The 25,554-nt window shown below is 38.4% G+C and overlaps 1 protein-coding gene across 9 annotated transcripts in view; it reads left to right on the plus strand.

Annotated features, from left to right (window-relative positions):
- Nucleotides 1-25,554, plus strand: part of RASAL2 (RAS protein activator like 2) — a 362,955-nt gene that overhangs the window by 267,782 nt on the left and 69,619 nt on the right. For 8 of the 9 annotated variants that reach the window (XM_043567728.1, XM_043567732.1, XM_043567733.1 and 5 more), the window contains one exon: nt 2,251-2,357. In XM_043567728.1, coding sequence (XP_043423663.1) covers nt 2,251-2,357 — 107 coding nt within the window. Of the gene's footprint in view, nt 1-1,253; nt 1,449-2,250; nt 2,358-25,554 lie in introns of those variants that run through there. The other variant, XM_043567736.1, reaches the window with a different exon arrangement.

Here is a 25,554-nt window from a genome sequence, read left to right on the forward strand (position 1 = left end):
TGTTAGAGTTTAACATGTGGTTGCTCATTTTAGCCAATATAATTTCAAATTGTTAAAAGCACTGAAATATATTTATTTAATGAGTTCATATGCCTGAAAACTATAGTTAGATGTTTGAAAGAAAATGAGGAAATGTTTCCATTTTTTTCCTTATCCAGAACATTAGAAATTAAGGAAAACTGTTTCCTGGATCATTTTAGTCTTGCTAATGGAACTTATTTTCCTCCAAGTTTGGTTTCTCCATCAATTATTCAGAGATTAAAATATATTATACTGTAATATTTAATCTCATGTATCTTCTAATTATAGGTTATTATCAGAGGAAAGATGAGATTTTCTTGTGTCTTCACCAGACCCTCTCCCCACCAGCCTGCCCCCCATATATTAGAAATGCCTAACTTGGATAATCATTCTTTAAAGTCACGTTCCTAAAGTCTGAAGGTCTTGTTGTTTGGAGTGCTTTGCAAAGCTGGTTTGTTTAAATTTGGTGCTTTGTGCCATTGCCGTGAATTTTAGCTAATTGTACTGCCATTTTTTAGAAGTCATGTGTGCCTAATTCTGAAAATGGCTTTGTGCATTAAGGCTCATTTAACCACTGATGGTTAGAGAGAAGTTGAGAGACTTAACAGTTATTGCTCATAATTTTAAAACAGTGATAGCATGGGACTTTCTTGTACTGCAGGCATATAAGACGCTATGTTGGCAACCTCTGTCATTAGCAGTGTTGCAATTTGGCTTATGTCTTACTGGTCAAGATGTCACACAGAAGATATGTTTAGTTGTGGAAAGAAAATCAGTGTCCAGCATGCAAAGATGGTAATAGGGTAAGCACTTCCAATTGGATTTTCATAGGAGGGATTGATTTGTGTGCATTACTAGGTCTGTGTAAAATGGTGTCCTTTTGGCACTAGCTGAATATAAATTTCAGCAAATGTTTTTTTCTTGCTGCGGATTAGTGTAATACAGTGAAATTTTCTGTAACTGAGGGGAGGCAGTGGTTGGGCGTCTGCTAATAGCCTGAAAGTAACTAATGAGGATGTGCAGTCGGAACGATTGATTGAATAGCTGCAGTCCTGTGTGTTTCTTTCTCGCTTGCTCTCTCTGCAAGCTGTAGGGAGGGAGGGGGAAGAGCAAGACACAGGGAGGGAGCGAGAGAAAAAACGCTTTCTCTTAAGTAGAAGTAGCACGGATCCCAGGGGCCAGGAGGCCAGAAATGGAAGTTTAAACTGCATCTATCTTTTAAAGGGAGAACAGCAGGAATCAAAATGTCAGTCTCCGGAGTCACGATTTACTCCTTATTTTTTAAGATCTGGAAGATAATACAGAGTACTTTTTTTAGGATGTGTTTTTTTTCCTTGTCCATGTTGAGATTATCTAATGTTATCTGAGAAGCTGGATTCCTATATGTCTGTCAGTTGACGTGGAGATGGGAAGCAGTTGTGATAAAGGTATAATATGTGTATATCTATCATCTGTGTGCGTGTGTATGTGCATATATATATGCATATATTTATATCACTCTATGAAAAAAATGTTTAAATGTAACCTTAATATAGTGTACAGTAATTAAATTAGAAAATATCACATCATCTGCAAAATCCGAAGCTTGTTAGGTCAGTTTGAACAGATTTAGGAATACAGAGTAAGATCTTAGTAAGGTCATATTGCCAGCACAAGGAGAAGCTGATCTATTTTTATATCTGCATAGGCATATATGTTATTTTATCCTAGCAGCAGCTTTCAGTCGCCTCATGGCCCTTTGGTTGCAGTCTGGTGAATCATCTTATCTGCACACAACTGAACTTTGACCTTTGTGCAGACACCATCGAATCATGTACAACACAAGACTATATTTTGTTCACAAGAATGCCAAAATTGTCTTTGGATTCTGTTAACTCCTATGTTGCTGACAAATAGAGAAGTATATTCATGCACTGTGAGATGCGAATATCAAGTGAATTTATAGATCTTAAACATAGCTCAGAAAATGTGAAAATATTTTTTATGTGTGCACAGATGAAATTATAATCTGTCATGCTAAAGCGGATTCTTAACTGTGACCAGGTCTCCCTAGTGTCTTGATAGTTTGAATACCACAGAGAGAAACAGAGAAATCATGTGGAGATAGAATGTAATATGCCTTTAAAGGAAACTGATTTTTTGTGGGGGAGAAAACCCCCAATAATTTTACATTGTAGTCAAAGATCCTAAATTTCGGTTTCTTAATGATATTTCTTTCTTCTTTTCCAGAGGTGCCGGCAGAAAGGTCCCCCCGCAGACGGAGTATCTCAGGGACCAGTACATCAGAGAAACCCAACTCCATGGACACTGTAAATACCTCACCCTTCAAAGTACCAGTAAGTGCTCCTCCTCTCTAAAAGATATTTTACTTTTCTCTCCTTTCTTCTTAGAGACAGTTACTAAGGAATCCACACATTTTGCTCAAGAATTTCTTTATAATACTGAAGTTACAGGACACAGTTATCAACTTATGTAGATTAACTGTGGTTAATGTCCACCACTTTGAGTAGAAGGTTTATTACATTTTAGGGAATAATTATTAAATTCAAATTCCTCTGACCTACAGAGTACAAATCTTTGCAGGATGCCCTTTTATGAAGTTACTAGTGAAAATCTGTTACCATTCTGTAAAGATGCTGGTAGGATTTTTTTTTTTTTTTTCACAAATGGGAAGAGTTTTTTGGTTTTTGGTGTTTTTCGTTTTGTTTTGTTTTGTTTTGTTTGCCTTGAGCTAGAGGATAAACAGTGAATGATGGGACTCATAAAGTTGCAGAGCAGATTATCGGAGAATTAGACGATTGTGAGTTCTATTCCTGAGACCTGGCCTGTGCTTTGCTTAAGCCATCTTTTGGATGACCATCTAAGTGCTTAAGAAATACCCTGGAAGAAATATTCCTTAAACTGACTAGGCAGTACTAAGAGTCAGTATTAAATATTGAATGCTGAGATCAGAAGGCTAGAAGCGATCAGGTCAGCTGACCAGCACTTGCAGTCCTGTTTTGTACCTTCTTGATATAACTCTGAGTAACCCAGATTTTAATCCATCCATTTTCTTTGCTTATTTAATAAGAAATATACTGCCTAATTATATCATTTCAGTAAAACTTATTGTTTTTAAACTTGAAAAGAGTAATTACCATGAAGCTGGTCATTATTGTAGGTACAATGGAAAACACTATAAAGTAGAAGTAGACTTTTCTATTGGGGGAAAAAAAGATGATTTTCTTTTAATTCAGCTAAGTTAATATGTTGTATTCCTTATTTATATATTCCACTACTTTTTATTTTTTTAAGTTGGGATAACTCTGTAGGTTGAAATGATATTTTGAGATATATAAGCTGGTATTCATTTATAAGTCAACCAACATGAATGTTTTATTTTGGATTAACTCTGAAGAGCAAGATTTCCCTTTATTGTCTCTCAGTGTCTTGTAGAGTTTTTGAATATCTGTTACTGTGTGACACCTTCCAAATGTTTACAGATTCTCTCATTTTTAAAGATCACAAGCAAGATTGGATTAATATTCTAACAATATTATGACGGAATGATAAAATATCAGATTTCATTCCTTTTACTAAATTTCTTTCTTCCATAGACATAGCTTCCCACTTAAATGTTTGGGTACTTTTAATGAATGAAAAGGGCATTTTTTTTTTTCTCTTCCCTCCCCTTCTTGTTTTCCTGATGAAACAGAAATCAAATATAGTGAAACTGACTATCCATACACAGTGTTTGGTGAAAAGGACTGAATTAGAATTTGTAATTTTCATACAAGCCTGCTAAAATAGAATGGTTAATTCTTAATTTTTTTTTTAAGTCAATAACTGAAGAAAAATATCCTTCTATAACATTCAAGTACTTCTATTGAATCTGAAGTTCATGACTGGGCTTTTTAAGTTTGAATTAATTAAGAACAATAATTTTCATTTGTATTTAAACAGTTGATAGCTAATTTGAGGTTTACCTTAATAATACTAATTACTCTTGAGTAAAAGTAATAAACCAATGATGCACATACATGATGGTGAGCACTCCTTTACAGACCATTTATTCAGCTGTTACTCTTCTGACAACCTCAGCCATCTCACAGATTAAGAAATATTGAAGGAAAGAAGGAGCCTCTGACTGGCAAACTGTAGTTCCAAAGCCCATGCACTTAGCTCTCTAGGAGAATTTAACTATTCGTAAGTTCTTACCTAGGCAGTTATTTGAAAAATAACCATCAGAACACGTTGATTGTAATTTTTGAAAAAATGAAGTGAGTTGGGGGGAGGAGGCAGAGGAAATGAAAAGCAAGGACTCATAAAAACAACCTGAATCCACTTATTATAAAGGCAAATAGCCCAGTGTTGCCATTGAACTACAGGAGTACCATTGAATTACAGGACACATGGAGAATAGTGAAGTAATTGACATTGATAATAATGATCCTGAATCATTAAGAAAAAGTGAAATTATATTTGTCATGCCGGTTTTTTTTTTAAAAGTGTCACTGTGCAATATTGTGATATATATCCATTGAGAATATTTTAAATCTTAAAAATATCTATTGCTTATAAAACTTGTTATCCAGAAAAATATGGTTTGTGAAATACCTTATTCCCTGATGGCTCTGGATAAATAATTTATATTCTCTTAAAAGAAACCAAAATATGCTGTCTAAAAGAGGCAATGCGGTACTCAGATACCTGAAAATTCACAGTATGTTTTAAGTTTCCGTATAATACCAATAGCTAATGTGACTGACTTAAATGTAGTGCCAATTAGAATTGTGTCTAGCTTTCAGATCAACACAGAATGCTTTTGTAATTAATATCACAGTGGAGTCTGCATGTGAGAAAGCAGTAAGAAGGAACCAAACTTTGAGATACTTAACTAAGTTACTAATACAGTATCCCATGCTATTAGCATGATTGTTTCCATGGAAGTGATCCATGTTAACTTTCTGAAGGGGCAAAAGTGAGATTTAAGCACAAGTACTTGTGATCCTAGGATTCATGTGTCTTTACTGTGCTGTAAACAGCAGGTTCGCAACTTATCAGGTGGACCCTCCAAAGGGCTTACTCTTCCCAGCTCCATTTTCAAGCAAATACTGAGGGCAGATAAGTAGTTTTTAGCAAAAGCCTTGACGGAAATTATTGACAGTGACACACTTCCCGAATGGTTGCTTTGGGCAAAGTATTAGTGATTCACCAATTATTGATACTTTCTTGGCACTAGGTCCTAGGGACACAGAAACGAACACAACACAATTTTCCACTCCCAGAGAATTTAAAGTCTAGTAGTAAGAGACAGAAAAATGACCAGATTCATAAGGAGGTAGATAAGCGTGGTGACACAGATTTTTAACAATGCATTGTGTGAGCAAAGGCTTTTCCGGGGAGCCAGTATTTGAGCTGTTTCAAAGGCTGAATGAAAATAATTGACGGGAAGAAGAGTATCCCAGGCAGAGGCAATAGCAGTTTAGAAAGACACACTTCATAAAGTGACTGAGGCTTGCAGGGGATATAAGGGTTCAGTGAGCAGGAACCAAAAGGCATGTAGGCCAAAATGGCAAGAGAGAGGATGGGGAGGTAGGTTGGGGCAAGACTGGGAATGTTTGTTTGTCAAACTTAACTAAATTTGGCTGGCCATTTTAAAGCGTTAGAGATTTGTTTTCTGAAATATTTATCTTGGCTCAAAAGCTAAACCAGAAAGGAGCTAGCCATGGACTCTCCAAAAGGGCTTTCTTCCCAGCTCCCTTTGTGTAAATACTGTGAAGTATTGGTAAATTTCTTGACTCTTCCCCAAGTGACTCTTTTTCCCCTTGCTATCGGCATCATAACTCAGGGCGACAAGTAAGGGACTGCCTGCCATTCAAGAGAAGGCCAGCCCTGCACCCACCCCAGGCTATCAGCTGTAGAGTAGTGGTTAGCTTTTGAGAGATCAGGAGAAGCAAGGGGGTAAGAGTCACTTGTATCCTGCTGACTGCTGCTGGATGTGGTAGAAAGGAGCCAGGGAGTAAAGATTGCAATGAGCCCAAATTAGGGAAACCCAAAACCTTTGTATATCTTTCCCATTCCCCAAAATGTATATTTTTATAATCTTAGAATGGATAGCCAGTACAACAGTCTATTCATGTGTAATTCGTACTTAGTCTAAGCCATCTTTATGCCCGTGGTAGACAGACGAGTCAATAAGTTGAAATAAGCTGAAAAGTAAAAATAAACATAAGAGGGAACTTAGGTGGCCACTGAATCTATAGGTAAGGCAAGGTCTTGGTGTTTAGGAATTTTCAGTGCATTTGTACTTTTATCTAATCATAGGCATAAGGAGAAGCAGTGATCTGCAGGATACTTTTCCTGTTTCTTCTGTTCATTCCATATTTCTTTACCTTAATTCCAACTGTAGTTGTTTGTTTCTAGGTCCATGTCCCTCATTAGACAATAAATATCTCCTCTCATCTTTGTAGCTACCTCGGTGCCTAACACAGTACCTTGCACACAGTAAGCACTCAACAAATAATTGTTTAATGGATAAGGCATTCATGACTTACTGAGTGACCAGAGTCAAGGGAGTGTCTCACATTTACTCTCTTAGTATTACTCGTGATATCTCAGTCAAATGGATGACTAAACCTTTTAATAATCACCAAGCGATCGTTTGGAGTAAATGCGTGTACCTGTGCAAAAGAGTTACATGTTTTTCTTCAACCAAAAGAGATTTTAATATATATTTGGAATTCGGGGCTTTTTGGTATTTTATGTATATCGTGTATTCTTTGTCTACTTACACTGGGAAGTGTAACTAGATAGAAACCTTTATTTAATGTTTTGTTTCTGTGGATGTTTCTTTGAGCCCTTTACGTGTCATATATATGTGTAAGCTCACAGTGTTTTTGCAGATCTGAGTTTTGACTATTAGCTTCTTCAGGAACACTTTTAGTTATTTGAGTCGTTTTTGCCTCTTTTTAAAGATGCTATTTTTCATTTGTTTCTTTATCATATTGCTAGACTTTTTACATTTGTCACATTTGTGCTTTCCTTTAAATAAAACATCCATTGTATGGTTTACACATTGTTAAAACTATATTCAAATAATATTTACAGGGGTAATTAGGAAGAAACGAGTAAACTAATGAGTTATCCAGGTACTTAAATTTAATTCAGAAAGGGAAAATGATCACGCCTTGTAATTGTATATATTTGTTTCCCATTGCCGGAGTGTTTGGAACAGCTTCTTTCTTTAATGTTCTATTTATAAAGTGACTATTGATATTTATGATTTTTATATCACTTCTCCTTAGACGATGCCATCCATTTAGCTTTGGCTAAAAGAAAGCGGCTTGTGTTCCGGGCCAGGTGCTTGGCTTAGTGTTCTCATTTCCATAACACAATGGTCTGAGTTGGCCTTCCATGTAAATGTAACACAATGCAGTCGCAGCTGCTTCGTTTGTATTAGCTTTGAGCTTGGCTCTGAAAGAATTCAGGCACTAAAATTTATGCCAAGACAACCAGAAAGCATAGTTGAACTAAGGCAGTAGCTGACTGTTCCTTTGTAACCTTTCTTGTTCCTGTGACAGTGACACCTGAGCATTCCCAATCAGATAGAGTAGATACAAAAGATTGCCAAAAGATGAAAACTTGGCATAGTTTTTTAAAAGAAGTAAAGCTTTAGAATAATAAATGTAGATGGAGTTAAATTCTTGTGTAAAAAGAAATGTTACATCCTTTCTTAAGTATCAAGATGTCAGGCTCAGTTGGTATTGGTCTCTGTTTTGAATAGAATCCTCAATAAGATCCTTAATAAGATTTTTGTTTTTCCAAGTTAAACAAAGAGACAGAGCTTCATGCCCACTTGATAAAGATCAGATAGGGGTGTCTGGGTGGCTCAGTCAGTTAAGCGTCCGACTTTGGCTCAGGTCATGATCTTGCAGTTCATGGGTTTGAGCCCCACACTGGGCTCTGTGCTAACAGCTCGGAGCCTGGAGCCTGCTTCAGATACTGTGTCCTCTCTCTCTCTGCCCCACCCCTGTTCTCTCTCTCTCTCTCTCCAAAAAAATACATAAAAATTGGGAAAAAAAAAAAAGATCAGATAGTGTTCATTGTCAAAACCAGTGGTTTTCAACTCTGGCTATTCCTAAATATCACCTAAGGAACATCCACCCCCCCCCTCCCCAAACAAAACCTAATGCCTGAGCTCCACCTCAAACCAGTTAAACCAAAATCTCTGAACTAGAACCAAGTATTCTGTATTTTTTTTTAAACTCCCAGATGATGTACCCAGGGTTGAGAACTATTTGTCTAAATGATTAGTTAATATGTTAGGAACCGATTTTTTTTCTTATTTTAAAGAGAACACAAGTTGGGGAGAGGGGCAGAGGGGAGAGAGAGGGAAGGAGGGAAGGAGAGAGAGAGAGAATCTTAAGCAGACTCCATGCTCAGCATGGAGCCCAACACGAGTCTCTATCCCATGAACCTGGGATCATGACCTGAGCTGAAATCAAGAGTCAGATGCTCAACCAACTGAGCCACCCAGGCACCCCATATTAGGAACCCATTTTAGTTCATGTCTTTTCTGTGGACATCATTTCTTTTTTTTGTACCTTTAGGTCTGGCATAAGAAACTAATAAGTGATATTTTTTCAGTGGCCTGCCATTGCTTACAAATTGCTGCATTGTATATTAGTTGCCCTTCCAAGTGTTTGACACAGTCCATTTGAACGACAAGTATAAATGTACAAAATACAAAATAGTGACCTCTGGCCAGCCTAAGAATCTCAGTCTCAGGGGTGAAATAATCCATTTTAATTCATAGTAGCCATGGTACAGTGCCATTTCAATTTTTGTATTCCTCATTGTAGTTGCATTCCTGGGCACTTAAAGTTCTGTCTTCTGCTACTTAAAGATTCTGTATCTAACTTCTCTTCTTCCCTTTACTGACCATCTGTGTGGAGTTAAAATCCAAAGTAGGATCACCCTGCAGTGGTACCTCTTTTTAATAGAGAATATATTTATATTTATATATATATACACGAATATATAATACATGAATATATTCATATTATGTCTATCAAAATAGTACTACCACAGGTAAAAATAATATAATAAACATAAGAATGTCAGAAAAGAAAAATTATAGCCTGAGGGTGTTAAATATTAACTATACCTTTAAATCACTTTGTAATCAGGAGGGGTATAAATTTTAAAGTTTTTAATAATAAATACCCTAGAATCTATAACATTTGAAGCAGAGAAACAAAAAAAAGGTATAAGGTTAGATACAATCCCTTAAGGGAGATAGAAAGGAGATAGCAAATACCCAGAGGAAGAGGGAACCAGAATGGCAGGGAATATGGCCAAGATTCTAAACTTGAAAGAATCAAAGCATGATGGAGACTCTCCTCTGTCTATGGTTATTCATAAACAGATTTGCAGCAGTGATAACTAGAGGAGTTTCCAGTGTCTCTTGCCCAGGAGAAGAGGGCCATTTGAGAGAGAGAATGAGATGAACTCACAGCTCGTTCTTATGGATAGAATACTACAAGGGCTAATGCCCACTTAAAGTACATGTAATTACCTGCTAAGTATAACTGGTATTAGATGCTTTCCTCTTTCACAGAAGTTAGGAAGCTAGAGATATAGAAATGAAACCTTGCCAACTTCTCAATTTTGCTAGTGTTAGCTGTACCGAAAGGTGTTTTTGTACTTCTTGGCTATACCTATACTCTGCAGGCTACAAGCATTGCTGGTAAACAGTAACACCCTTGAGTGCCTTCCTGCTGTCACGCCCATTAATTCTAGAACCAATGCCAGTACCATTCCACTGGATTTTTGAATGTTTATTTTATATTAAGCATCTACTAATTCCATTTGAAAATAACTTTATTCCCAGGTTATTATTTGATTATAATATCACTACAAAATTTTTTGTAGGACTGTTGTAGCTATTAAAAGACTCCAGAAGGATTTTAATAGACATTTCTCCAAAGAAGATATACAAATGGCCAAAATTCACATGAAAAGATGCTCACCATCATTAGTCATTGGGGAAATGCAAGTCAAAACCATAGTGAAATACCACTTCATACATACTAGGATGACTATATTCAAAAAGAGAGAACATAATAAGCATTGACAAGAATGTGGAAAAATTAGTACACTATATGGTGGAAAGGAATGTAAAATGGTAGAGCCACTTTGTAACCAGTTTGATAGTTTCTCAAAAGGTTAAACGTAGTGTTACCACATGACCTAGCAATTCTACTTCCAGGTATATATACGAGAAAATTGAAAATGTGTTTATACAAAACTTTATACGTGAATGTTCATAGCAACATTATTTGTAACAACCTAAAAGTAGACACAACCCAAATGTCCATCAGCTGAAAAAGGATGGATATGCAAAATGGGGTCTCACAATACAGCAGTATTGTTCAACCATGAAAAGGAGTGAAGTCCTGATACATGCTACAACATGGAAGAACGTTGGAAACATGCTAAGTGAATGAACCCAGACACAACAGGCCACATATTATATGGTTCTACTTAGGTGAAATGGCCAGCGTAGGTAAATCCATAGAGACAGAAGCTAGATTAGTGGTTGCCAAGGGTTGAGCCAAGAATGACTACTCATATGTATGGGATGTTTTTGGGGAGTGATGGTAGTATTCTGGAATTAGACTGTGGTGACTGTTACACAACATTCTGAATATACAACAGCCACTAAATTTTGCACTGTGGTGAGTTTGATGGTGTGTGAATTATATTTCAATAAAGCTATTAAAAAAACCTGAGAAAAAAAGTATAGACAGTATCTGAATACTTGTTAATATTGATTACAAGTTGAAATGATAGTATTTTGGGTATATTGGGTTGAGTGAAATATATTTTGGGGAGGAAAAAAGACAACAAAATGCATTTCATTATATTTTGGCTGCTTATTTTCTTCAAGTGCATGTGTGTGGCTTTTTTTTTTTTTTGGTGCTCATTAGTGATACTTTGCATATTTGCATTTTTATGCAAACTACCATAATTTTGCCTGCGATAAAGAAGCTTATATAGCTTCATACATTTTTACTTAAGGATATAGAAATATGAAGCGTGACATATGGTTTTAAAAGAAAAAAAATGATGGCAATCATATATATACATGTAGATATTTTTTAATTTTTGCAAACTTTTACATCTTAAGGGTTATTCATATCTTATATAGTGTACTTTATAATCTCTTCCATAAGTTCATGGTTATTGAATAAACTCCTTGATTTTTTTCATTTTGTATGTAGTCTGCCTTTGCCTCTGTATTTTTCTGTGATGTTTTATATGTGGGTCTGTTTAATGGGATAATGCTGAGGTGTTCATATTAGAAGGACCTTTTAATGACTTTTTGTATAGCAATGAAATTAATGATCAACAAATCAGGAAATAGTGATGTTGTTTTCTTGGAGAATATTTTTCTAAACAGTCCTCTGTATTCTACTAACAGTTCTGATGTCCCGTAGTAATTTAAATTTAGCTTGCCCCATACTGTGTGCCCCCCAAACACTTATGTTTTCCCCCAAAACTATCTTCCTCCCGAATTTCTAGCTTTGTAGTGCTACAGATTTCTTCAGTTCCCACAACCGTAGTATTTTCTTTCCTCCCAAATTCAGTTACCATATCTTCTCCTCTCCTCAGATGCATCCATCCATCTTCCAGCCCCACTGCTACTTACTTGAGTTTTCAGTGCTTGTTATCCTTCCCCTGAACCAATACCAGGACCTGCCTCATGAGCATGAGACAAGCGCAGTGCACTCAGAAAGTCCCCTTGCATAGACTTTAATGTTCTGTGGTCACCATCTTAAGATTCTTATTGATCCATCTTTGGATTTGTGTTCTGTAAGTGGGGCCCCTGGGACAGTGAAGCACGTACTGGGACCTGGGAGCCAAGGCCCGTCACCACCTGCCGTTGCTTCCCTGGGATGGATTCTCTTCCCCACCCCCAGAACTCCTACCAGCCTCCCCGCATCCGCCTCACCCAGCCCTAGCTTTCACTCTCTGACCCTGGCATGGGCCTTTACACAAGCATAAAAAGATAGGAGTTGGGCTGGGCACCCCATGGCACCTCCAAGCAGGGGCATCCTTCCCCTGTTTGGTCAGCTTCACCAGTATCTGGCAGGCGGCTGAAGGCCACAACTCAGTTGGAGTGAGCCTCTTGGCCACCCCCAACCCAGATACCTAGTGAATTGCAGAGGCAGCTGTAGACAGGGAAGAAGCCTGGCTCAACTTCCCTACACTGGGCCCGGGCATGGTACATGGCTTTGTTGGCTGGGGAGAGGCAACCTGGCAGCCAGTGGGCCACCTACATAGTGAGTCATGGGCTGGGGCCCCTGGCACCTGTGAAGGTCTGCACTTGCCCCGGTGCCTGAGGGAGCATGACACTAAATGGCAAATGAAAAACATCATAGCAGATAGGGAGAAAGACTGCTCATGAAAGGAAAGTTTTCTATTTTAGTACCTTTAATGGCCTCGTGTTCCTGCCTTTCGAAGAAGGGCCCACGTATTTTGCACTGAGCCCCTCCAACCATGTAGCCAGTATCATCTAGTACAGGAAAGACTTTAACTCATCTCCTGGCATCCAACACCTCTGTCACCCACTTTAGCCTTAACACTGCTGCTCTAACCCTGATCATTACTTGACTCTCCCTTGCTCAGAGTCTTTTAGTAATTCTCTGTCATCCCATGCCCATGGACATGACCAAATTTTGTACATTTTATTTGGCTTGCACAGCAGGTTCTTTCCACTCTCCTCTTTCTCTTCCTTCCCTCTCCCCCTCATTTAAATATTTCCAGACAGAGCTGGCTTTTCCAACAAAAAGCATCAGTCACCCGCTGAAAGCTTTTGAGTTTGACTTGTGTTTTACAGGATGATAAAAACCAAAGTTCGCTTGGCACAGAGAACCTTTCGTTATCAAGTTTTTGGCTGCCCTTCCAGTTTCATTTCCTAATACCCGATATCACCATCCCCACCCCCACATCTCTCAGCCTCCAAACTTACAGGGTTCTCTTAGTGTCCTTTTTTTTTTTTAACCAAACTTAAAAGTTCCCAAACAAGCTTTCTCAGGTATCGTTGCACACTTCTGCCTAACAAGGCCAACATCTGTGTTTCCTGAAAGTATTCTCATCCTTCAAAATTCAGCTCCAGTGTCTCACTACCTCTTCTAGGCAACATCAGCCTTGACTTTCTCTGTTCTTCCATAGATGTATGCATTTATTTGTTATAGGATTGATACTGGTATATTGTAGCCTCATTATTGGCATGGTTGCCTTCCCTGGTCTGTGATATTCTGGGTGGTGGTCTCCAGAATAGGATGTATATATCTTGTAGGGTGCTTAATATGATCCATCTGAGTTGCAGAAAGAAAATAATAAATATTTAATTTTTAAAATTACACTCCTTAAATTTTTATGTTATTGAATGTTTTATAATCATACATTAGAACGTTCTTACGTTTTACAAGTAAACAATTTTAGGAACACATACCAACGATATTTTACTCATTTGATACATAGTCAAGGCAATTTAGAAACCACTCTTCAAGAAGGGCCAGGACTGTATCTTGTTAATCTTACAATTCCAGCACAGGCCTTTTCTGTTTCCTAACCTGTTTATGAAAACTCACTGAATATATAGGTGACATTCATGATTACCCAAGATATGCCCATTGTAAAGACCTTAACCTCTTAAGCCATAGCATCTTCATCATTGATGGTTTAATATTAGTCAAGGTTGTGTACTGTTTTTTTTTTTAAGGGTCTACACTAATCTGTTAAATAAAACATAATTAAGGGAAGAATGTAGTGAGTAGAAGGAAGTAATTTTCTTTTAATGGGAGTCCTGTGAGATTAATGACAGAGTAACATGGGGACTATCTTGGTTGGCTTCTTACTCAAGGAATAATTGGATATGTAGGAATGTGGTCTACTCTCAACTCTTTCAAAGTTAAATGAGGGGCGCCTGGGTGGCTCAGTCAGTTGAGCATCTGACTTTGGCTCAGGTCATGATCTCATGGTCTGTGGGTTCAAGCCCCACGTCAGGCTCTGTGCTGACAGCTCAGAGCCTGGAGCCTGCTTTGGATTCTGTGTCTCATTCTCTCTCTGCCCCTCCCCCACTTGCGCTCTGTCTCTCTAATAAACGTCAAAAAAAATTTTTTTAAGTTAAATGAAAAACAGACAATAGCTCCATCAGAAGTGAAGGCCAAAACCTGATGATCTATCCTTAGCTACCGGGGCTCATATCTCATGCAGTCACTGAGACCACTGTCACTCAGGGGCTCTTGTCCATTAAAATCAGGTGCCCGCAGTTGAAAAATCCTCTGACCATATGATTTAGGGCCGGTGTCCCCTGCCTGTGTAATTCTGCCAGGGCATTAGTACAAGGAGTTCATATTAGCATTTAGGAGCTTGTATCTAAAACAGGCAAAGGAGTGATAAGAGCTTTATTTTTTTAAGTTATGTTCAGTTAGTGTCTCACTTGTGTGACCCAGAGCAAATTGTTTGACCTACTCTAAGGCCTGTGATGCCTTTTTTATGATAATGAAATATTACACAGATATTTTAAGATCCTTGAAAGTTGCAGGATAAAAGGTACTATATACTAAGGATCAATATGTTAATATTTGGGGCCTAAATTTATAATAAAAACAAATATTTGCAGTATTAGAAGCAGTATAGTTAGGAAATAGCCTCTAGAAGTTATATAAATATGCCTAATAAAATCCTTTCCTTGATTTATTTCTCCTTCCTTTCCCCCATTTTATTTTATATATTTTTAAAGAAGCCATCCTGATCGACATTAGTAAAGAATAATTATATTGTTTTACTTGTATCTTTTGCTTACCACCATTTCCATAATATGGGTTGTAGGTGCATTTTGTTTTACCAGAGGCAGTAAGAATTTTATTTTTTTAAATGACTCCTAGGCTCCAAAGCCCCCCTCTCTCTGCGATGCTTTTATTCTTAGAGTCCTAGAAATGAGAGATAGAAAACTTCAATTAAATTCATCTAGTCCATCTCCCCTGACAATGAAAAAGTATCTCTCACATTCTATTATCTGATGCTTTTTCAGGCTTCCATGATAACCTCTGGGAGACTGTCCAATAGACTAATAGACCTCACTTTGGGAGAATGTTCTCTTTCTTAGTTTTGACCTATCATTTCTCATTATTTTATCCCTTAAAGCCATTTTTCTTATATGCATACTCTGTGAACTTAAGATCAGCAGTCTCTGCCAGTCATAAGAAAATCAACATACATCTCATTAGCAGGAACTGAGGTATTCTACAGAAGTGAATATTCCAGATACAAAACTTTTCCTCTTGAAACACAAACTTAGTTTAATTTAAATAATTTTGAGGAGTTTTTTCCCTTGAATGCATTAGGTAGTTTCCGTACCTTCTTAAGTGTATTGAACTTTTTTTAATAATTCAGGTTAATCATTAGCATTCCACAAGTATATATTAAGTAACTCACTGTATGCTAAGCATTGAAGAAACACAAAGATGAGCTCAATAATGTTTGCTTTCAGGAGTTAGGATTCAGTAGGGGATATAACATAGGAATAGAACTAATTATTGGTCAAGACAGAGGAAAACAGTCATATAAACAAAAGAGCTAGATAATCAGAGGCGAGGGACTAACTCCTATTAGAGAAATCAGGGATGGTTTCCTGAGAAGTTGGCATTTGAAATAAACAGTGTAGGGACAACTGAGTGGCCATTTGCAAAAAAAAAGATAAATTAGATGTGTATTTCACACCTCACATAAGCATGAACTCCAAATGGATTAGGGATCTAAATGTAAAATTAAATAAATAAACCATATAAGTACTAGGAGACATTGATAAATTCTTCTTTGACCTTAATGTTGGAAAAACTTTCTGTAATGGTTACTTTACTATAATGGTTACAGAGGCAAAAATGTTTTTTTTAATTGTCTTATGATTTATTAACATCATAAGAAACTTAAAAGACAACCAGCTGACTGAAAGAAAATATTCACAACATACAAAGGACTATTAAAAATAGAGGGACAAATGACCCAAAACTCAATAAAAGAACTGAAGAAAAACAAAGTATGAACAGGTGATTCTCAAGCACTATAAAAATTATCCTGAACATATTGAAAAATGTTCAAACTCACTGATAATCAGAGAGATTCAAGTTAGAACAATATTTTGAGGCTATTTCACCTTTAGGTGAGCAAAAACTATACAGTATGACCTCAGATTTAGTTGGTGAGATCATGGGAAACAGACACTCTCATACATTAGTGATGGGAATCCAAACTAGCACAACCCTTCTAGAGGGGATTTTGGCAACGCTACTATGTGCTCACCCTTTGACCCAGCAGCCCCACTTCAAGCAGTCTACCGAAGATTTACCTCCATCAGCATAAAAATTCATAGGCACAAGGTATTCTTGGCAGCATTGTTTATAATTGCAAAATATTGGGAACAACCTAAATGCCTACTCATAAGAAAGTAATTACATACGCTATGTGTGGAAGGAAGATAGAACAGTGGCCCCCAAGATGTCCACGTGCTAATACACAGAATCTGTGAATATGCTATTTTACATGGCAAAAGAGACTTTTGAGATGTGATTAAGGCTAAAGACCTTGAGGTGAGAAAAGTACCTGAGATTATCCAGGTGGGTTCAATCTAATCTCAAGGCCTTAAAAACAGAACCTTTCATAAAAATGCAGCATTGCTGGCCTTGAAGACAGAGGAAGGGAACCATAAACCAAGGAGTGTGGGAGGCCTTTTAGAGGCTGGAAGAGGCCAGAAACAGATTCTCTTCCAGGTCTTGAGAAAGGAGTGCAGCCCTGCAGACACCTTGACTGTAGCCAGGTGAGACCCATGTTGGACTTCTGACCTACATGGCTGTAAGATAATAGATTTGTACTGTTGAAGCCACCATGTTGTGATAATTTGTTACAGTGGCAATAGAAAATGAATACAGTGGAAAAACTGGTGAAATTAGAATTAGGTAATTTGTCAGCATGCTACCCTAGGTTCATTTCCTAGTTTTCATAATTTCACTATGGTTAGGTAAGATGTTAACATTGGGGGAAGCTGGGTAAGAGAAAACTCTCCGTACTATTTTTCCAAATTTCCTGTCAATCTAGAATTTTTAATAGAAAGGAAAAACATCAGGAATTCCTTTCCTTCTCAAGTTCCCTCCGCCACGCCACCTCACCTGTTATCCTTTTAACAAGTTGCCATTTCTCCATGTTATTTATTTGTGAATTTCCAACCGAGCTTTTAACTCCGTGGTTCCCAAACCATATGTCCACGTAAAGACTTGTTCACATATTTTTTAGCAGATTTATTCTTAATAGATCCAACCTGAAAACAACCCAGATGCCCATCAGTTGGCAAATGGATAAACATATTTTGGTATATCCATATGTGGAATACAAAGGAATGGACTACACGCAGTAACATGGATAGATCCCCCCAAACAGTGTGCTAAGTGAAAGAAGCCTCCATACTGCATAGTTCCATTGATAGAGCATGAAGGGAAAGATAAAACTGTAGGGGCAAATCAGACCAGTGGTTTCTAGGGGCTGAGGCGGGAGGAAGGGATGGACTGTGAAGCGGCCTGAAGAAACGTTTCGGGTGGTGAAAATCTGTATCTCGTTTGCAGTAGGATACATTTGTCAAAACTCATCGAGTTATACACCTAAATATGGTGAGTTATCCTTTCGTAAATTATACCTCAATAGACCTAATGGGTTTTTTTTAAGATATATTTAAAATATAACATATAAAAGTTGAAAGTAGAAAGTTTGAAAAAATTTAACAGGAAGGTAATGATCAAAAGAAATCTGATATAACATTGTTTCATCATATGAAAATGAATCTCCTAAGACAAAGAATATTACTAGGGATAGAAAAGGTGTTTGCCCCCCCCCCAACAAATGTTAATATATCAATATGTTATATCATATTATAATAATTTTTAAAAACATGTCATATAACATATGTATTTTACTTTTATACTTTAATACAATCTAATAATATACCAATATGTTAATGTGGGTTAGATCTGATTAATGGGTATGGGTGTAATGTATGCGCTTTTGTTTTTTTTTTAAGTTTCATAATAAATGTTTTACTTTGTTTAATAAAAGAGAATCATTGGATGCTTGTCAAAAATGCAGATCATTGTGCCCCACGCCCAGAAATTCTGATTTATCGTCAGCTCTGTGCTAGAAAAACAATTGTAATTTATTATAGGACCTTTTCTTTTTCCGTTTGATGATTTAATTTGCAAAACAAACCAACAAACCAACCCCAAATCCCTACTAGGGGGGAAATTACCCACACTGAAACTGTTCGTTAACTACAAAGCACTTTGCAACTGTTTGTTGTTTTGTTGTTACTCTTGTTACCTAGAGTTTCCCTCCCTCCTTGGACTTCCAATAACTGGAAGATACGCTAAGGAAGTAAAATATGATGGCTGGAAAGTGGAGGTTAACGCTTTCAGTTACCCTTCCTTTTCCTTTCTCCTGTGAATTGTCTACAACTGGGTTCTCGTGAACATTTTCTGAGCATCTGTAAGTTCCTCAGTTACATTAAAAGGGGAAGGAAGGGAGTAATTGATATAGGACATAGCCCTTGTCAGGTCATTGCAATCCATAATACCGTGAACTGCTAAAGCACACACATACACAGGAATGCATTTACTAATTAAACGAAAACTTTAAAAGCCAGAATGAGAACAGTTCTCGCCTGGGTCCTTTCTAGTTGACAAGGTGGCATTTTCTTACTGTGCGTCATGTAATATTTTAAGGAACTGCTATTAAAAGTGCTTCAGTCGCCTAGATTTCCTTAATCCCTCGTGTGGCCACTGATAAGAAACAGTCTCACGCAGGATGAGAGCAGGCTCCTGCTGAGCATCACCGTGTGTTTGTGGGGAAGGTGATGGCGTGCTTCTCTGCCTCCACTTCTCCACGTCTTCAGGGAACGGCACGGCCCGGCTCCCGTTGCCGCCACAGAGGCTTCTGGGAGCGGTTGCATAGCAGCAACTTTATTTCAGTTACAGTCGGGACCTGACAGCCAAGTCCGGTCTTCGGGGGTTACTCCAGTTTGTAGGTGGTGAACACCTTTTATCATTCTCCTCACACCAAGCTCCAGAGAAAGGCAACGTTTGGCTTTTCCTTTCCCTGGGCAGTTGCTAAGTGTAAGCCTTGTTTTGGCAGAAAAGAGTGAGTACCGGCTAATTAAAGTACATCACTGTAGTCGTTATCAGTTGCTGTCTGACAATGTAGGCATTTAAGTAAGCTTTTTACTGTTTTTCAGAGTTGTAGCTGGTAGCAACAGTGTTTCAGAAGAGGATTGGACAGGTAGGATTTGTTTTGAGGGTTTTAGTAGTGTGTTTTCAGGTAAGGATGAAATCAGTTTATTTGTAGTCTTTTCCTTTGTTTCCATTCATGCTATTGGATTTTAAAGTAAGCTTGTAGGAGCATCACGTACTCTTCACATTCACATGAGACATAGACGTCCTAACTTAACGTGAAAGAGAGAAGCATTTTCCTCTCGACATCCATCTCCCTGTAAATTTCATATTTGCATTTTTTTCTCTCAGTGACCATAGAGTCAGTTATATTTAAAAGTAATTTCGATAGGGTTTCCATTTCATGTCAGTTTAATTATATAGATAGGAGCCCTAGGGGCAAATTTTTCTAAGTCAGATGTCACATTGGTGGGAGTTTTGTTTTCTTTTTTCCCCTCATATTTTTGAATTGTCATAGTGCATTTCTTCCTTTTTGTGGTATATGATTCTGTAATAAGATATGTGTAGAAATTAAATATAGCACCCACGGAGAATGTGCATTATAAATGCATTATATCCTAGTGCCCGGAGTATCTTGAAGAGGAATAAGAATGTGGAGAGTCAGGGTAGCATAGAGGTTAAAAAGCCAGGGTTCCGGACTCGGGCTGCCTGGGCTTGAGGTTGTACTCTGCCTCCTGGCAGCTGTTTGACCTGGGAGAAGTCAGACACCTTCTGTGTATACCAGCTCTGAGTGGGTGATCTGCTGTTGGTGAAGAAAATGAACTGTTCACATGGCACACATTCTTGCTCAAAACCATGTTAAATCAGTACACATTTCTGTTTTCATAGGTAAAGTTAGTCCTCTCAGAAAAACAAATGGTTGCTTATTTGCGACTGCTTTGATGGGTCTCGTCTCTCATTGTTGCTTTCCTTAGAAATCAGAGTAAAAGGTAAGGTCCCGGGGTGCTGGGGTGCTGGGTGGCTCAGTCGGTTGAGCATCTGACTGCAGCTCAGGTCATGAGCCCGCGGTTTGTGAGTTTGAGCCCCACACCAGGCTGTCTCCTGTCAGAACAGAACACGCCTTGGATCCTCTCTGTCTCCCTCTCTGTCTCTGCACCTCCCCAGCTCACGCTCATTTCTCTCTCAAAAATAAATAAACAGTAAAAAAAAAAAAAAAAAAAAAAAAAAAGTAAGGTCCTTACAGTGGCCTGCAGGATCTGCCCACCCACCTCACGACTGGGACCAGCACTGCTCCCTCTGTTTCCTCATTTCCCACAACCCTTCCCATTCCACTTCCTCCTCTCCAGCCGCACTGACTTCTTGGCTCTCCTCATACCGGGAGTTCTTCTGCCTTAAAGCCTTTGCCCATCCCATTCCTGTTGCCTGGAATGCTTTTCCCTTCTGAGATCTGAGGCTCTCCCCCGTCAAATCTTTAGTCAGTGTAATCTTTCTCCATAAGGCCTATCATGACCACTTTATATTCCCAGCTCTTTACATGGCTCTATTTTTCTGTAGCCCTTGTCTTTTACTAATTTCTTATGTCCTTTGTTTATTGTCTGTCTCTTTCCACTAATGTATGAAGCTTAATGAAGGCAAAGATTTTTGTTTGTTTTGTTCACTGATCGAGCTCAGGTGCCTCAAGCATGTGGCCAATAAACGGTGCTCAGTAAGTATGTGAATGAATGAAACTTTTTGCATGTTAGCAGAATACTGGGTTTAAATCCTGACTCCTCATCTATAAACTGTGTTACCTAAAGCAAGCTGCTGAATACCTATTTTGTGGAGTCATTGTGCCGACTAAACAGTATTGGAACTACTAGAAAGCACTTAGCAGTGCTTCATATCCAGGAAGCCTTCAGTAAGTTTGTTCGGTCAACGAATGTTAATTGAGCACTTAGGATGTACCAGGTATCCCTGTAGGTACTGGCATCTGCCACTGAACAAAACGGCCCAAATCCCTGCCATTTGTGGAACTTCTTTCTAGTTTCCTTCCCTTCCTTTGATGTGGTAGTTTCTAAGAGGAAAAGCCATGATTCCACCTCACCTACCCAGTAGTCTCTCTCCCTAGACTCAGATGAAGTTAATACTTATAGGTACCCATTTTCCATTATTTTAAAAGTGCTTTTCGGGGCACCTGGGTGGCTCAGTCGGTAAAGCAGCCGACTTCAGCTCAGGTCATGATCTTGCGGTCTGTGAGTTCGAGCCCCGCGTCGGGCTCTGTGCTGACAGCTCAGAGCCTGGAGCCTGTTTCAGATTCTGTGTCTCCCTCTCTCTGTGACCCTCCCCTGTTCATGCTTTGTCTCTCTCTGTCTCAAAAATAAATAAATGTTTTAAAAATAAAAAAAATAAAAAAAAAAAATAAAAGTGCTTTTCCATTCAGTTATCTTATTCTCTGGAATGGCCCTAGGAAGAGGGTTTTTTTATTCCTCGTTTGACAGGTAAGAAATCTGAAGCTTGGAAGTTGCAACTTACTCAAAGTCACTCAATAGGAGAAATTGGAGCTAGAATTTGAAGCCACGCTTTGATTCAGAGTTGCCCGCTCTTTCTGCAGTGGCACTTGTATCGAAAACTCCACAGTGGCTCTTACTCATTTCACTGCCCATTTTATTTCAGTTCTGTTGATATTTATTGAACCCCTACCAAATGCCTCGTATCGGACCTGCCCTGGGAAGGCAAGATTGTGTAGTCCCTGCCCTGAGGAGTTCAGCATTTAGAGGGAGGGCTGTTGACACATAAGTGGACCTGCCGTGTGCTAAATGTAAGGCTCGCTGTATGTAATTGGATTCCTCTGAAGCACAGAGAATGGCCACCTCATCTAGAGCCAGGTGGTATATGTCAAAAAAGACACTCTGGAAGATCTCATGCCTTAGCTGAGTCTGAAAGGATGACTTAGCCAGGGAAGAGGGAGGGATATGAGCCGTAGCAGAGATGCATGGTGAGTGTAGAGACTTACAGGCTTCTAGGGTTGCTGGAGGGTAAAGTACGAAGCAGGGAATGACCAGGAATCAGCCTAGGGTATTTAGTAGCTACCAGGGGATACCATAAGGCAAAACTCTTACCCGGCCCCCTCTTGGTACCTTTAGGTCAGGTGTCCATCCTTGGTCCGATTAGCTATAGTCAGGCCGAAGAACCACTTGGTGCAAAGGATAGTGATCTGTGCTTAAGGAATCGCTCAGAAGGGGCAGTGGGCAAGTGTGCACGCCATACACTCTGAGGTTTCCTAGGAGGGGTAGTGTCATTAGAAGGCTGGCTCACTGCGTAGTTGGTCCAAGACAAAGGCATAGTAGAAGCTGGGACTAGTGTGGAGATGGCGAGTTTTTAGTGGCATCCATTCAACTCACTATGTGATCTCCCTGAACATGTGGGAGACCACAGGGCTGAATAGACTGACACCAGACCAACCTTCATAGCCTAAGCTAAACAATATTTTCAGTGAAAACCATGTTTCAGTTATATCAAGGAGATAAAAACAGAATGAAATATTACTGACCACTCTGGGCTGTCTTAAAATTTCCCTTACCTGTATTCCCAGAACAACCATAATTTCACATATATATTGAGTGCTTACTACAGTTCAGACACTGTGGCAGATGTTAAGATAGGTATAGCATTACCCCTTCCCTCGAAAGTTTAAGGGCCAATGGGAGCGACAATTATGCATTAATAGGTGGACAATCCACCTTTCCAACCTTATTTCTCGCTACTCCTAATCATATACTGGCCAGACTGAGTCTACCTAAGGGGCACCCGTTTTGTTCTTTGCCAGCTCTTTACATGGCTCCATTTTTCTGTAGCCCTTTCTCCTGTGGTGCTGCCTTGCTCCTCAGCAACCCCCAAACCCAGATCCTGTCTACTCATCAGGGCCTCGCATATTGCACTTCTTCTATATAACTTCTCCTTATTTCTCTGGATGATACAACCTCTTCTTTCTCTGAAATCCTGAAATTGTTTCCTATGTACCTCTCTAACATAATACCATATTACCAATTCTAAGATGTGTATTTTCTCACATTTTAACATCTCTGTAAGTTATTCTTCTAAGACACTCTGTTTGTCATCAACATTCTTGAAAGACCACATGATAATATTCTGTGGAAAAACATGAACAACTACTCTAAGTCAAAAAGTAGTTCAGAAGAATGAAGAAGCTAGTTTATTTTGCATTTATTCTTTTTATGTATACACTATGCACTATATGATAAAAACCTGCCTAAGTAAGTCTTTGAAAAACTTTCTTGATACAAAATAAAAGTTCTAAGAGATTAGGCATCATGTTATAGTTTAATTGGCAGCTTTTTTCTTAGTGTACATAAAATAATAGTGTGACTTAACAATCATTGGTGTCCTAGATTCAAAGAAATATGATAGATAATTTTTATTTTTTGATTAAATATGCCAGACATTGAGAACACTTACCTCCCTAATTGTGTCATATATATTTATATATATATAGTTTCCAAATCCCATATTAAACTATAAACTCTTTGGGGACAGAGTTTGTGTTTATTTTGTCTTTGATTCCCTTACAATACTTGGTATGGTACTTTATGGCAAATAGACATAAAACAAATATTTACTAAATAAATGGATTGAAACAAGAAGTATTATATAGTAAGTGCCACAAAAAGATAAAGTACCGTGTGAGCAAACATCTGCTAGTATATATTCTCACTTAACTGCCTAACTGTAGTTTTGTTAGAAATATATTTACATATGGCATTTGCGCAGGTCCTTGAGCCAAATCTCAACTTAGGCCAGTGGCTTTTGAATCAACCATACACAATACTAATAGAATCCTATAAACTCTAGGTCCTTTTTGCAGACCACATTTCTGAGCAAATTAATCATCTTGATTAAATCATGGTAAGTAGTAAATAAAGCCTTTGCCTTGGAGAACAAATGACAGTGACTTTCCCTAACTACAATGCTAAGATTGTACAGAAGACCAGACAAATGCCCGTCCCTAAGAAATACAGTGCTTCCGGGGGCCCCAGCTGACTCAGTACAGCATGCACTTAAAAATAAAATCTTAGGGGCGCCTGGGTGGCGCAGTCGGTTAAGCGTCCGACTTCAGCCAGGTCACGATCTCGCGGTCTGTGAGTTCGAGCCCCGCGTCGGGCTCTGGGCTGATGGCTCAGAGCCTGGAGCCTGTTTCCGATTCTGTGTCTCCCTCTCTCTCTGCCCCTCGCCCGTTCATGCTCTGTCTCTCTCTGTCCCAAAAATAAATAAACGTTGAAAAAAAAAATTAAAAAAATAAAATAAAATAAAATCTTAAAAAAATACATATAGTACTTAAAAATTTTTTTTGTTTTCTTGTTTTCTTTCTTCCAGTCAACCTCTATGCTCCTATAATAAAAAACTGCCTAGGGAATTTTTACCCTTATTCTTTGGGCTACAAGAATAACAAGAAATAACGTCTAAGTGTTTTTTTCAGGCAGCTAAATGGTTTTACTTCGGATTCAAATAAGTTTGTTTCCATTTTTCTCTAATGGAAGGAGCAATGCCTGTGTGTTTGCAAAATACTTGGCGTGGGTAACCGCTGTGGTAGTCCACATTACTGTTCACCAAATATTTCCAGTTTTCTTTCTGGATATGTGATACAATTATAGATCCTTTCCCCACAAAAATTAGGCGCGGTCGTGTGACTTTTTTGTCCAATGAAATGAGACCAGAAGTGACATGAAGCTTTAAGAACTAGTACATAATTTGTCACATTTCCTTTATCCTCCTGAAGCAGGTATAGATGCACAGAGAAGGAGCCTGCCTTAGCCTAAGTCCCTGAGTGAGGGCAGCACAGAGCCAAGCCCCCATCTCTGTTAGTTGACCTGCTCATAGATAGACATGTTACACGTCTCATACTACTTAGATTGTGAGTGTATTAGATAAACGTAATCCCGAGTATCTTGATTAATACAGTCTTCAGCCAAAACACTAGGCTTTGGTGATAACTAAAAGAGTATAAAAGATTTGGCGTGCTGATCTTGACCCAGTATTTCTTTTTCTTCCTGATGGAAATGCTTACTGTACATAACCCCTACAGGACAGTATTCATCTCAAGGTGATTAGAGTCATTTTCCCAGCATTAACATACTTTTCTTTGAATTACAACTTTTTCTCAAGACATAAGATGTCCTTTCATCTGCCAACAATAGAATTATTACTTGAAAGTAGTGGCTATCATCATTCATGCGTGCATTTGTTCTATTATTCAACACACTTTTATTGGCTGCTG

The sequence above is a fragment of the Prionailurus bengalensis genome, chromosome E4 (genome assembly GCF_016509475.1).
Source record: "Prionailurus bengalensis isolate Pbe53 chromosome E4, Fcat_Pben_1.1_paternal_pri, whole genome shotgun sequence".
NCBI lineage: Eukaryota > Metazoa > Chordata > Mammalia > Carnivora > Felidae > Prionailurus > Prionailurus bengalensis.